Below are 14013 nucleotides of genomic sequence, written 5' to 3'. Positions count from 1 at the left end.
GGGAAAACAAGGTAAACAAATCAGACGGAGGACAAGTTAGAAGAATATTCTTCTTGAGGTCTCAGCACTTTGTGTAGTGGTTATTTGCACCAAGCACATGAAGTGGGATTCTTTTTCACATAGAGGAAAAATTTCTTTCTCACTGCTAGGAGAAATTAGAGAGGTTGAGGAACAGCCTAAACCAGAGGAAAGTACTCATGCCACCATTTAGATGGCAGAGGCCTCAGGATGTGCCAAGGAGCTGTCATAAAAGTGTTGCAGGCATGTAAGTAATTTTTCAGCTACTTGGACTACACTCAAGAAAATGGTTTTATAAGTCATAGAATTAGAAGTTAGCCCCAGATGTCTTGAGGGTAAAGTTGACACTGCTTTCAGGTTAGATTTTGGCTACTCTGCAAACCAAAATAACCTGCCATAAGGACTGACCACAATCTGAAGATGATGAAGCCTGGATTGGGGTGGGGGACAATAATAGGCATGTGAGTCTTGTCAGAGGATGTCACCTACTCAATCTTGAGAGACTTCAAACCTGAACACCTCTTTGCTAATCATCTCCACTTGCTATCAATGACAACAGCCCCAAAAGACTGGTTTAGCATCACTCACACAGCTGGGGAAAGGAGAACTTGCAGCTGCCATAAATTTTTCTACAGTTATGAAACTCTTGTGTTGCTGGCTAACATTGGCGGGGTTTTGGGAGCCTTATTTGTGCAGATTTCAAAAAAAGGGGCATCTATACCTTCTGTTCTACTGTTCTTTCTGATCCTTCTGGGTTAGGGTGGCTGTTCTCACCCAACAGTGCAGTGCTGGCTAGCCAAGTCTCTAAGCATTTTCACTGTGTGAAGCCACTCCAGAAAAGTATCAGACTGCCTAATTTTACCAAGCTAAAGAATTTCCACTGCTTCAGAGGCTGTTTTACCAGAGCTCTTAGAAGTAGCACTTCAAAAACTTGCCAACAACCTGAGAATTATAGTTTTTACCTAGTGAAAAAAGAGTGACAGAATAGAAGATGAAAAAAACCTTGAAATGGTAACCTCTGCTTCAACACCCAGATCAGGATAGATTTGTGTCACAATCCATTGCATCATCATTTATGCACTGGATTCACTGGTGAAACACTTCAACTGGTCACAGTTATCCAGAACACCATAAACTCCTGGAAAACAAGCTCTGCACTGTGTAGAGGCATCATTTTAGAATGGAGGTGCTCTAACTCCTATTAAACAAAGCAGTGCAGAAATGCACCTACAGTGACACACTAATTTAAGCCAGATACTTTTTCAGGTGGAGAAGGTGTTGATTTGAATGCACTTACACTTCTTACAGTCTCATAGCAGTGTATTTCTTTACTCTCCCACTACCTTCATGTTTTTATGATGACTATGTTTACATTGTGTTGGTGAAAGGCAAATCAAGCATACATTTGTGTGGAGAAGTGGACATTTCCCGTCTTTAGGAATGCCAACAAACGCAGTAATAAATGTGCTAAGCTGGAGACATTTAAATATACACTTGGAATTATATGACAGAATATATGACAGTAGGCATTACTGAAATTTCATTTTATATATCACAGAGCAGCAGCTTAAAAATTCTGCACAGTAGAGAAAAAACATGACGACTTTTGCTTTAAAGATTTGCAAATACTGGTTAATGTGCTTTTGTTAAATGAAATGCAAATACTTACTTATTGATAAATTATTGAAGTTTTGTCTTTGAGAGTAACCATCAACTGCTGTTAATATCTCTGTTTGAATAATTCTCTGGATCTGTGCTGATTTCTGGTACAGACCTCTAGCATGGGCTTCAGAAAAAGGCAAATTCAGGTAAAAGGGTAAGTGAGTACTTAAAAGCTTCACAGCTACAGTGAACAGACTTTTATCTTTCACCAAAGATAAACAACAGGACAACAACAGGAGCCCTCCATGCAGATGAGGATGAAGATTTACTTCCAGTTGATGACATTTGTATGAAAGCCTCCCCTCTCATGCTGGCCTCTCAGCTGAGCTGACAGTGTACACTTGTGACAGCCAAGCTCACATTGAGCACTTCACTGAGAACGAGGTGCTTTGCAGGTCTGGAGCTTGGATAAACCAGCAGGTACTTCCGCCATTCAGCCTACCTCTGACAGTGATTTCCCATTGCCTCAGACAAGTTCTGGTTTTTTACAATCTATGCAGACATTTCTGTGACTAAGAATCTATCAAGCCTCACATTATATGGGTGGATATCTTACACATATGCCTCTTGCTGTAAATTTAATGTCAGTAACTATGGGTAATTCCTAAGCCCTAACAGGACAGAGGGAAAAGGTTCCTAAAAGACACACACATAAAGTTCTTTTTGTTTGGTTGGTTTGGTTTTGTTGGGGTTTTGAAGCTTTTTTTGTTTTTGTTTGGTTGGTTTTGGTTTGTTGTTGTTTTGGTCTGTTTTTGAAATCTTAAGCAATATACTGTCTACTACCTCCAAACATCCATCCTGGTCTATGCAAAAAAGTTGTGATCCTTTGAACGTGAGAAAAGGCCTGATCTGAGCTGAGCTCTTTCACTATTTGTTTAGTAAAAGAAAGTTGTGTTTCTGAAAAATCTAAATATAGATACTCCCTACAGTTTACAGCATACAAGATGGGTACACCCTGGAAAGTGGGAATCTCAGAAGAGACAATAATTAAATCTGTAAAATAATTCTATGGTATTACTGACTTGCTTCACATAAGCACCACTGAAGGAGAGACAATGAGTGGAAATTTAAAAAAAGATCACTCCTCTTGTGAGGATGGAGCAGTCACTCTCTGATATGGTCAGATGTTTTTCTTGGACTATTTGTATGGACAGAAGAAGGATTCTGTTTTTTTTGTTTTAACATGGGTCTTTTAAACTTGTTTATATGACCAAACATGTTGACAGCAGCAAACTCAGCATGGAAATGTAATAACTCTTCCTTTCTGGTAGTATGTATCAACTTTAGTTGGAAACATGGAAAAGCAGAATTCTCAGGAGTTTAATAGTGGCTTTGGAAGTGGACTTGGGGTGGTTTTCATACTATTTGTGGGGATTTAATAAAAAACAATAAATTGTAATGAATAATGGTTTTGTTGAAATGCAATTTATAACTGTAATCTGGTTTGACAGAAATTCTGCAAGAAAGTTCTGTTTCCTCCAAGGCCAGTACAATGCTGGGTCATATCACTGGAGCTGTGAGATCAATATCTGCATTGCTTCTGCATAAATTGTATTTGTTCTCAGTTTGAATAAATGCCCCAGAGAGGAATAGTCAGTTACCAGGCACCTCTGCCATATCCTTTCAGTATGTTTTGTCAGTTCTTGCTCAACTTCGAAGCCACTTTGTAACTGGCTGAAAAGGAGAATGTAAATCAAAGATTTTATCTCTTTCTGGCCGGAATTGTTTTACCACAGACAATGCAACCATGAGGGTAAATAATGAACAAGGTATTATTCAGAGGTAAATAATGAATAATGCAGCCATGAGGTGTACATTCAGAGGTAAGTAATGAAAAAGGAGCATCAGTGTAGTGAAGAGTTCTGTCTAAAATACCAAGGCCCTTCTCCATAAAAGACTCAGTTCCTTATAGGCACTTTGACAAAGGGTTCTAGTGTGTAATTCTTCCTTTGCCAGATGTTTACTGTGGATGGTTGAGAGTATGAAATAGCTATTCCATTTGTAAATATCAAAAAGTTTGTTGGAAAGATGATAAATATTTCTACAACTAAGAACAAAGTATGGATGGTATTCAAAGAAGCTGGATAACATGATTGCCTGAAGCCTAATTCAGATGCAGCTGCTGCCAAAAAACAAACGGTAGAAGCTGAATTTCAGGAACTGAGAATTTAAGATTAAGGTAATTTAAGGTCCCAGAAATTCAAAGTAAACAAAGTAAGTCAAAAGTGATAAAGATCACCATTCAGCTCACTGAATAGCTGTTCTTCATGTGGTCAATGTAGCCAAACCAAGCAAATATACTATTTCAATTTAAAATGAGAAAAAATAAAATACAAAAATTCAATCCTATAAAAAAGTTTCTTGCATGTTCCCAAATGAATGTGCTACACCCTATAAGAAAACTGGTGTCTCCAAGAAAAAAGTTCAAAGAAAGACAGCAGTGCAGATAAAACAACCACCCAAGAAAAAAAAAAAAAAAGGGAATCAGAAGATTATAGCCTTATTTTCAGAAGAAACTAAAGTTCTAAAATACAAACTAAAGATTCATAAAACATAAAATAAAGCATATGAATTGAAGCAAACTAATGTTCTGGACTCACACTGAATTATAAGAAACTGATAGAAACAACTTAATGCACCACAACAGGATACTACAAAATTCCCTGTAACTACATCTAATAAGTAAAACTGCTACAAGCTGCAGAAACTCTGTGCATTCATGCACTCACTGATAAAAATTCACATGAGTTTTCTCCTTGGAATCCCAACATATATGTAGTCTGTAAGGATCCTAGTTCTCTAGCCAAAAGTTTGGTTTAGAGTTAGGATTAAGAAGGAAAAGATCCAGAATGTGATGTTTTAGATGAATCACAAATCAGTGTCCTACCAAGTGGAAGGCAAATGCTATCTTGACAGAAATGACTCTGTTATTAGATTCTCACTCCTTGATTACTTATCAGTGAGAACCTACTACAACTCTGCCAAATATAAACATAAGATCCACCCAAAAGGATGTGAGATGCATTCTGTCCTTCAGCTTCTGCCTTCCATGTGGAAGGCCAGCTAATTTTGGTTTTGTAATCATCTCAGATATTCTACCTTTACTTTTCTATTTGGGCCAAAATCTAAGCCTAGGAAAGACATGCTATTAATACTGACTTGTGAAAACTTTGTTTGATTTAAAGATTACCACTAACCCTTCTGATTCCTCTTGTCAACTCTCACTTATCCTAAGTAGTTTGTCAGGATCCTAAACATCCTAACAGGCCTTAATAGCCCCAACAATCTTCACCTGACCCCTCCCATGGGCTCAGGAGCCCCACTTTAGCCAAGCCCTCTGCATTCAGCTCATGCCTGACCTGTATCCGTGTGTGTCCACAGCTCAGCCACGACTGTGCCACACCATGTTTATCTGGAGTCACAGACTGACTTCCTAGCTTGACCTCAGTCTTTTCTTATCAGTGTGGACCTTCATGGCAATTGCTAGTGATGTCTGGATGTCTGACCCTGGTTCTCACTGGCTCACTCCCTGGCCTGTGGACTGCCTTCACAGCTTGACCTTGGACCTGCCTTGTTACTTGCCTGATGCTCTGTACTCCTGTCTGAATCCAGGGTTCCCTGCTTGCCTTGCTCAGGCTCTGTGGGACTGGGCTTGGGCAGTGAGGCTCTGGCCCACCACCTGTGTTATTATGCTTGGTTCCTGCCCTCTATGGGGCAGCCAGCTCTTGCTGCTCCATTGCTTTTCTGCTTTACCTTCAAAATAAACCAAATATTTCTATAAAAATACATCATATGTCAAAAGTAGGTCAAACACTTCTTTTTAATGCTACAAAACCCCATGATTAATTCTTTGATTCTGTTTGTTAAATATTATTTCCTTTGGATTCAGCAGACTTCTGTCTTCTCTGGTTTCCCAAGCTCAATATTATCCTTTTGAGTCTCACCAGGTGTATGTTCTCATTTCAATATGCAGAGTTATGAGTTCTTTCCCCTTATTATTACCAGCACTTGTGACTGGAATTTGTCGAGAGCTGAGAACAGTTGCTTCTTGTCCTATTAATTTTGGAATTATTCCCTCCCGCCTCGAGGCCTGCTGCTAAAACTAACCAACCAATGAACCCTCAGTTATTTGCTCTGTCTCCTCCCTTTACTATGGCAGAGATTAAGCATAACACTGAATTTATACAGATTGAGATCTAGCCCAAAAATACTACAAATCACTCTGTCTGGTGTTATGCCTTAGCTTTCAAAGACAGCTTGTGATTGTTATAACTCTTCAAATTTTTTAGATCCTTCTTTCTAAAGCCACAATCTCAGGCTCTATGTTTATCACAGAAGACCCTTGGTTGAGTTTTTTAACCTACTTGGTTTACAAGCAGATTAAATCCTAAACCATCCTCTCTTTCCAACTCCAACCATTCAGTGAAAAGACAGGCTTCTTAAGTAGGAATAAGGTCCACATTTCACTGATTCTTCTTCAGAATCTTAATTGCAAATGCAGGCTTTACACTAAGCACATGTATCCACTGCCAAGCCATACATTCACAAAGTCACACACTAATTCATACTGGAAGCCTCCTCTTTGACATCTAGGTGGGTATTTTAAAATAAACTAGTTCATCATTAACTCTAACCTCAATATAAGAAAATGCAATATAGCCATGCTTGAGTGGAAGGTCTGTCAGCCACACAGGAACTTTATTCACTTTTAGATCAATTTGGACCTCACCACCTGTAAGAATGGAAAGAATGGCATTTAGTTGAGAGACGTGTCCCGGGGTAATTAGCTGTATGTAGCTATTCATATCTACATCTGTCATCAGAACTACACTAATGGTTTATTTAAACTTCATGAAAGATAACGAAATCTTAATTCGACTGATGGTAAAGTGTAAAATCTCTCACCTGGGAGTCAGGGTGTTGCTCAGGTTGGCTCTGCCTGTGGTTCTGGGCGCCATCTTGTGTCACTTTTGGGCCTTCAATGAGCATTAAAGCAATAATAATAATTAACCCCAACAACAAAAACCCCCAAACAAACAAAAAAAACCCCAAACACCACCACCAAAACAACAAGAAAAAAACCAACCAAACAAAAAACAACAAAAACCCACCAAACAAAACAAAACCAAACCCAAAAAACAAAACCCAAAACAGTACAATTTAATTTGAAGTTGCTGTATGACAGGGGATTTGTATTTCTGACTCTTGTGGGCTCTCAAAAAGTGTCCTTTTTCTCTACTGATATCTGCAGCTCTGTGCATTTCTTCATCAGTTGTCCTGACTATAATCCAAAACACCAGCTTCTAATGCTTTTCACTGAAAGAGCAGCTGTAATCCATCATGGATTTGATTTAGCAGCAGCTCTTATATACTGTGTCACATGCACCTACTACCTCTCCAAGAAAAGCGGCAGAAGATCCAATGTATTTAGACACAACCAAAAAAAAAAAAAGCCATTGCTTTAGCAATGTTTTTTTAGCTTTGGTTTCTTATTGGGTATTCTTTTTAAAATCCTTTTTTAGCCTGCTTCAACTTAATGACAGCTGATGAGAGTGAATTGTGGCCACTGCTGCTTTCACAATAAGAAAGGGTAGTTTTTGCATGACTTTGGGATATAATTCACTAACAGGTAATGAATGAGAGGCACTTTTAGCATTAACTAGCACAGAGCTCACGTCACAGCTCCCGAGTTCAGGCAAACAGGTTCTGCACAAACTCTCCCAAAATCGTCGCCTCATTGAACAGCACACACCTGACCGTGTTCATTTTGCTGTCAATTTAAATGATCTTTTAGCGTCATTAAAAGCTTTTCCCCAGTAGATCATAGAAACATATGGACATTAAAGGTGACCTGGTCCCAAACCGCGTTGCTATGGGATAATAAGCATATAATATCTCCTGATAATTTAATTTAATAGAAATAATCTACTACGTCATGTTTATGTATAAGCATTTACTGGGGCTTGACTACGCGTTTGCCATTTGTTGGACTGTTTCAGTCTCTGTTGTAACTTCCTTAGAAATCGTTGTTGTTACTCCCCTCGACGGCTCACGCCGCCGCTGTGACAGAACACAGCACCGCGGGCCTGCCCCGTGAGGGAGCCGAGCGCCCCTCAGGCCGGCGCCGCCATTTTGGGCGAGGCCGCTCCGGCCACAGAGGGGCGCGCGCCCGAGCCAAGATGGCCGCCGGCCAAGGCGCCCGCCCCGGATGCGGCCGCGCGCCCCGGCAGCCGCTGCCCCGTGCCGGAAGTGGCGGAGCCGGCGGGCGGCCATGGCGGCGGGCGGGCAGCGGGGCGGGCCCGCGGGACTCGCCGCCTCCCGGCGCCGCGGCGCGGGCTGAGGGGAGCGGGCCGCCCGCCGCCGCCCTCCCGCTCCCTCCTTCTCCGCCGGAGGAAGGTAAGGAGCTGCCGGCGCCGAGGCGCGTGTGGCCCGGAGCGCGGGTCCGGCGGGCGGTGCGTGCGGGGCAGAGCCCCCGCGGGCTGAAGGGGTCCGGGAAGCATCGCGGGTGTGCCCCAAAGCTGCAGGTTGGAGTTGGGTCTGAAAACGGAGAATAGCAATGGGATGACTCTGTTAGCTCGGTCTCTTTCGATGTAAGCGGGAGCTAAGGCTCCTCTTCTGGCTGCTGCTCAAGGGCAGGATCGAAACGCGCTGTGTTTACCTTCTTAAATCTACTGCTGTTTGGGTGCTGTTTATGTTTTCAGTATGTACATGCCTTATGATGGTTTATTTTCCTCGAAGGCGACAACTCGTGAGCCAGCTCGGCTATGCCGAACTGCTGGAAAAAACAGCGGCTCATTTAGCGGGTAAACGCAGAGCTGGAGTTCAAGTTTCTACCTTATAGGTTAACAGTTCCTTTCAACAATTTTTCAGTTGTCCTACTAAACGTGTAATAAAGGGAAACGTGCAGCTGAGGTATACAGAAGGATCAGCTGAACGAGAAGTTGACATTACTTAAGTCTGCAATAGCTTTCTCAAGTATTTGCTGTTCCTTTTCAGGTATTTGCTGTTCCTTCTCAGGTATTTATGTCCCTGAATGTTTGTAGTCACCATGAATGCAGGAGTCCGAGGGCCAGAACGATTTCTCTAGGACTGTCTTGATCAGATTCTGTCACGTCAGGATTGAGGATATTCCTCATTTATGTAAAATCAGGAAGTGGGATTGCCAAATTAGTCTGCCTCAGGGTGATTTAGAATGGTGTAATGATTTTGTATCTTTTATGGTAAATTCTCGAATGCTTCCATGAATTGTTACTATTCTTTGTGCATAATTCATTTTTCAGTAAGCATTTTCAGTAATTTCATTTTTCAGTTTCTGCATGGTATTTTAAAGGCCGGATATATTTTCTTAAAATAGCACTACATAGATGGATTTTACCGCTCTGTAGGTAAAAGCCCAGGGGTCTGAAAAAGCTTTTTTTTTTTTTTTTTTTTGGAGAACCCTAAAGGTGCAGAGAAGCAGTGAGTGGTTCTCCCTGCCCTGTGCAAGGGATGTTTGGAGGGGAAGAGGTGATGACTTCATTTGCGTGGATGTACACTCCAGCTGAAGTGTTTGTGACTGCTTTGAAGAGTGTTTCCAGTCAGCTAGACCCATGTGGCCAGCTGGAGATTTGAAGCAGCTCAAATTGAGCCCAGTAGTGTCTGTGGGGCTCCAATAATTTGTGCAGTTAGGCCTTCAGTACAGCCTAACCCTTGAACCTCGTGTTCAAATTGAAAACATCCCTCTCTGTGGTTCATAAATGGGCACTCAGCTAGAGCTCAACAGAAGTGGATGTTGCTGTACCACAAACAAGCAGTGATGGTACTGGCTGTCTAGCAGCATGTTTGTCTTGCAGGCATCAAAGAACTTTCCAAACTTTACATATTTATAGAAAATCTTACATTATCCCCACTCTGTGTCTAGAGACGTTGAGGACAGATGGGGTAAGTAACTTACCCAATTGATGCCTTTTGTTTTATCCCCTGACTACCTAAGCCAGGTATGTCCTGATAGCCAGCAGGCCCTAAACTGTCCAGAGCCAGCAGTGGACCTTCTCGTGTTGTTGCCATTAACCTGTTGCTGGCAGAGTAATGTTTTTCTATGATGTAGAGAAAACTCGGGTCTTCAGAAATTGATGTGCGTGTTTTAACTAATGTATAATGAAAAGTTATAGAAAGTTAACTTATGAAAAGCAAGGTTCATCTGTTCCCTCTGTTTCCAAGCTGTACTGAATGTTTCTGTCACCTTTTGTTTCAGGTGCAGAGCATGGAGAATGATGAACTTCCGCCAGAGGATGGGCTGGATTGGCGTGGGGCTGTACTTGTTAGCAAGTGCTGCTGCTTTTTATTACGTCTTTGAAATCAACGAGACTTACAACAAACTAGCACTGGAGCACATTCAGCAACACCCCAAGGAACCGCAGGAAGGAACCACATGGACACACTCCTTAAAAGTACGGCTGCTATCCCTGCCGTTTTGGCTGTGGACGATAATATTTTTAATACCGTACTTACAGATGTTCTTGTTCCTCTATTCCTGTACAAGAGCTGACCCCAAAACTGTTGGGTATTGCATCATTCCTATCTGCTTGGCTGTTATTTGCAATCGTCACCAAACATTTGTGAAGGCCTCTAATCAGATCAGTAGATTACAACTAATTGACACTTAGCTCAACTGCTAGTTTCTGTTGCTGATTTGAAGCAATTGCATATGCTTGATCTAATCACAAGACTGAAGCTCTGAGTGAAGGCCGGAAAGAGCCTTTTCTTTAAACTGATAAGCAATGAAGAGAATGACTGTTTTCTATTTAAAACAAGTAACTGCAAAGGTTTTTAATTATGGATCTATGGAGTGGCCAGAGTGGGACAGACCTGTGATGGAAGTATTCCTCGTTTTGCCTTAATGATGCAAAATTGCAGCTCTCCATCTGAAATGTCCTGTGGGGAAACAAGTTTCTGGTCCACAACTTTACTCCTCTGTGCAAAAAAGTGATTTCCTATGTTTTCTCTTGGAGTGAAATCAATGAAAAGATACTTCTTTTGTGGTAAATGTAAAAGGAAAAAAGAAATTAAGAACATGATTATAAAAGCTGCACTTAACACAATTCTTTGCTTTTTCTTTTTTTTTTTTATTATCTACATCAGTGCTGTTTTAAAGGAATTTTTAAAAAATAAGTTTAGATACAAAAACAGGAAGCAAAGAATAAAGTTTGTGCAAACCTTTAAAAGGAAAAACTACATTTTTTTCTGTGGTAGCCTACTTGTTTTCAGTTACAGCAGTCCCACACTGTAGTAGGCAGGCAGTGAGGAGTGGCATAGGCCTGAACCTTGATGTATTAAACTGTTCCTATGACATCAAAAGCAGCCTATGCTGGCATTGGCCTGTAGTCTGCACAAAATTCTTTTGTGTTTCCTTCGCCTGTCTTCTCGCTTGTAAAATTATAAGTTACTGAAATTGATGACCATTCTAATTTCACTCCTGACATCATGAAAAACTGTGTTCTAAGAGAACTGATATATTAGGAAAAACTTTGAATTTGGGAAAGTTAACTGTTTGGGGGATGCTACTAACAGGTTGTAAGACAGATAATCATGTTTCTTCCAGAAATTCAAAGAAGTAAGGTACCTTCTTCTCATTCTTGTAATGAATGTAAATTTCTTCAGTCATACTGAAATTCCATTGAGATTTCTTTGCCATAGTTTCAGCCTCTTATTTTTCAGTGCTATTTTGGAACAGCATATTTTGAATAAGATTGAATCTGTTCTTTCTTTTGGTCCATTTTTGTTTCTTCTGAGAATAACTAAATTTTTGTCCCAGCCATGATGAAAGTAACAAATATGAGAACTGCAAAATACACTTCTCAGAAGCAGTAGACTCAAAAGAATTATGAGCTAAACTCCTTGACTATAACTTCAACTGTATATGATTGTCCATACCAAATCATCACAAATGCCAATCTATTTGTGCCTGCTTTAAAGGAATCCTGGAGAGTGTTGTCTTTCTCTTGCTTTGGAAAGAGAACACTATTTTCACTGTTGCTGTGTTTGAGCATGGCAGTTCCAACACCTTAAACTTTCCGTTTGCACTTGGAGATACTTTGAGACACTGGTTTCAATTGTCAGCATTGGTGCTAGGACCTGAAAACAATGTAGCCTTTGCAAGAAGGATTTGCGTTCTAAGTGCAATATGAAAAGGAGGAAGCTGCCATCTTAGTGTGCTGGAGTAAGAGTAAATTATAAACTCTGACGAGTAGTTAGTATCTTGGGGAATCAAAGCTTTTAAGTTGTGTTGTTTCTCAACTTTTAAAATCACCATGCTATTTATCTATAAAATAAAAACTTTTCAATGTTTATAAACACAAGTCTATTAATGCAGATACTTATCAACAGCTTTTCATTTTTTGTTGTTTGTTTTTGTTTTACTGGGGTATTTTTGCATGTTTGGTGCCACACAGCAGTGCTGCCTGTCATTACTGTAGCCTGTGCTCATGTCCTTCCCTCTGTGCACGTCCAGTTTATCTTTTGTTGTCCCCTTATGCTCTGTGCCCTAATTACTTGTTTGCAGCCTGAAATGTTGGGGCTTGCTGGATGAAACTGAATCCCCTTGTTTCTTTGCTTTTGTGTAAGAGAGATACCTCTGGCTGGACTGTTTTTAACTTGACGCTGTAGTTTTAAACTGAACAGTTACATTGTATGCAGATGGAATTATTTAAAGAGCCAAGCGCATAAGAGGAAGCATCAAAAATAGAAAATGATAGGAAGAACTACCTAATTTTCTGTCATCCAAGCATGTGACCCTTAGCAATTTCACTAGCAGGCCTGGTGGGATGACCCAAGCTGTCTGGATGTGGAGCCTGTGCTGGGCACGGTGGGCGGGGACTTGCAGAACGGAGGCTCGTGGTCCTAGACTCTTCCATCAGAAGCCTAGGTTTGGATTCCAGCTGTTGACAGGCAGGTGCTTTGCAACTAACTACAGAAAAACACACAGTCTAATTCACTCAAATGCTGTGTGTGTAAGGATTTGAGCTTGAAGTGGAAAGCAGCAGTGGAGAACTATTAACATAGTGTATACAAATATTAGACAGTGGGAGTAGGAGAAGAGCTAAGTTAGCTCTGCTGGTGCTTCCAGCATTTTTGACACCAGGGGAACATCAACAGATGGAAACTTACCGACAGGGTAAATAAATAAAGTAAATAAAGGAAAGACTATTAAAATTAATGATAAATTGGTTTTTACTATAGTATTAAAAAAAAAAGTAGTGAAATAGCTTTCAGCATTCTGAAAATTTATAGGTATTGTCAGGGCTGATTATCTGAGTCACCAAAGACCTGTCTGTAACAGAAAATGACACCATCTACAAACTTTTGGGATAATCAAGCTTGAAGTTTTGCAACGTTCTGAGCTTTAATGTTCTGCCAACAAAGAGAGTAGCTGTAATGCAAGGGTGATTAATGATCATCTGTATGCCACTTACCCTGGATTTCTTTTTATTCATTTTTGTGACAAGATAAAACATTGTCAGACTGCTTAAACATCACTTGAGCAGTCTCAGTGTTAGTTTCTTTAGCTGCTTGACCTTTACCTGACAGTCCCTTCCCATCTCAGGAATGTGTCTGGCACAAGTGCTACTAAGCCTGTTCTTCATTTCCTGCCATGGGGGAGCAGGTCCAATGAAGAGCATAACGTGAGGCTGCAGCCCTTCAAACTTGGACACAAGTAAAATACAATAAAATGTGTTCCTTATGACATGTTTCTTCCAGCAGCAAAGTAGGACTACAAATTTGATTCCTTTTTGAAATTAAAAGTATGATGATTGACTTACCCCTGGAACAAAAAGTTGCAGTTGTTGCAGAATATGTATTAACTCTCCTTATTTTCTCTTGCCTGCTCCATTGTTTTCTTAAAAGGATACACTCTAGTTTCTCTTACTAGTTTTTAAAAAATCCTGCTTTTTATGTCACAGTCTTTGAACTTTTCTACAAATGACCTAAGGCAGAAAAGCAGTTTAATAATTTTATCATGTAGTTAAATTTTAAGAACTGACTTACCTTAGCTCTTCTTAAAGATACCCCCATGGTGCAGGTTTCTTCTGGAAGAAAGAACATGCTACAGCTGTAAGAAGGTACTTCTGCTCAGCTCAGTCCTCAGGGCCCAAGTCTGGTCTCTTTAGCTGTGTGTGCCCAGAACTGCTCAGGTGTTCACACTGCTGAGTGCTGACCCAGTCACCACAAGTTAAGCCCCATGATGTCTCAGCTGCTAGATTACTGGGTATTTTACAGACAATCTGATACTCATAACAGCTTCTGTGTAAGTTACCTTTTAAGATGGAGTAAGTGGGAATTAAATGGGCTGCCATG

General features: G+C 40.6%; 1 protein-coding gene and 1 long non-coding RNA gene across 5 annotated transcripts; one reads left to right on the top strand and one right to left on the bottom strand.

The window, feature by feature from the left end:
• Positions 1–3086: 3086 nt before the first annotated feature.
• On the bottom strand, positions 3087–7827 carry LOC135302710 (uncharacterized). 3 transcript variants are annotated; one of them, XR_010364271.1, is made up of 5 exons: positions 7433–7827; positions 6586–6656; positions 6315–6412; positions 5040–5433; positions 3087–3354 (listed from the first exon to the last, which is right to left on the bottom strand). It is a non-coding gene; the product is annotated as an uncharacterized LOC135302710 (long non-coding RNA). The 3 variants fall into 3 exon arrangements; XR_010364269.1 differs by having other exon boundaries at positions 3087–5433; positions 7433–7821; XR_010364270.1 differs by having other exon boundaries at positions 3087–5433; positions 7532–7817.
• A 103-nt stretch (positions 7828–7930) lies between these two features.
• LYSET (lysosomal enzyme trafficking factor) lies at positions 7931–10760 on the top strand. Of its 2 annotated transcripts, none has more exons than XM_064423527.1 (2): positions 7931–8076; positions 9914–10760. In XM_064423527.1, the coding sequence occupies exon 2, from the start codon at positions 9930–9932 to the stop codon at positions 10323–10325; it is 396 nt and encodes a 131-aa protein (XP_064279597.1). In that variant the 5' UTR covers positions 7931–8076; positions 9914–9929; the 3' UTR covers positions 10326–10760. The 2 variants fall into 2 exon arrangements, with proteins under 2 accessions (XP_064279597.1, XP_064279598.1); XM_064423528.1 differs by lacking the exon at positions 7931–8076 and adding an exon at positions 8180–8204.
• Positions 10761–14013: the final 3253 nt, after the last annotated feature.

The sequence above is a fragment of the Passer domesticus genome, chromosome 6 (assembly GCF_036417665.1).
Source record: "Passer domesticus isolate bPasDom1 chromosome 6, bPasDom1.hap1, whole genome shotgun sequence".
NCBI lineage: Eukaryota > Metazoa > Chordata > Aves > Passeriformes > Passeridae > Passer > Passer domesticus.
The sequence above is the reverse complement of the archived record's forward strand: the minus strand, read 5'-3'. Positions and strand labels throughout refer to the sequence as shown.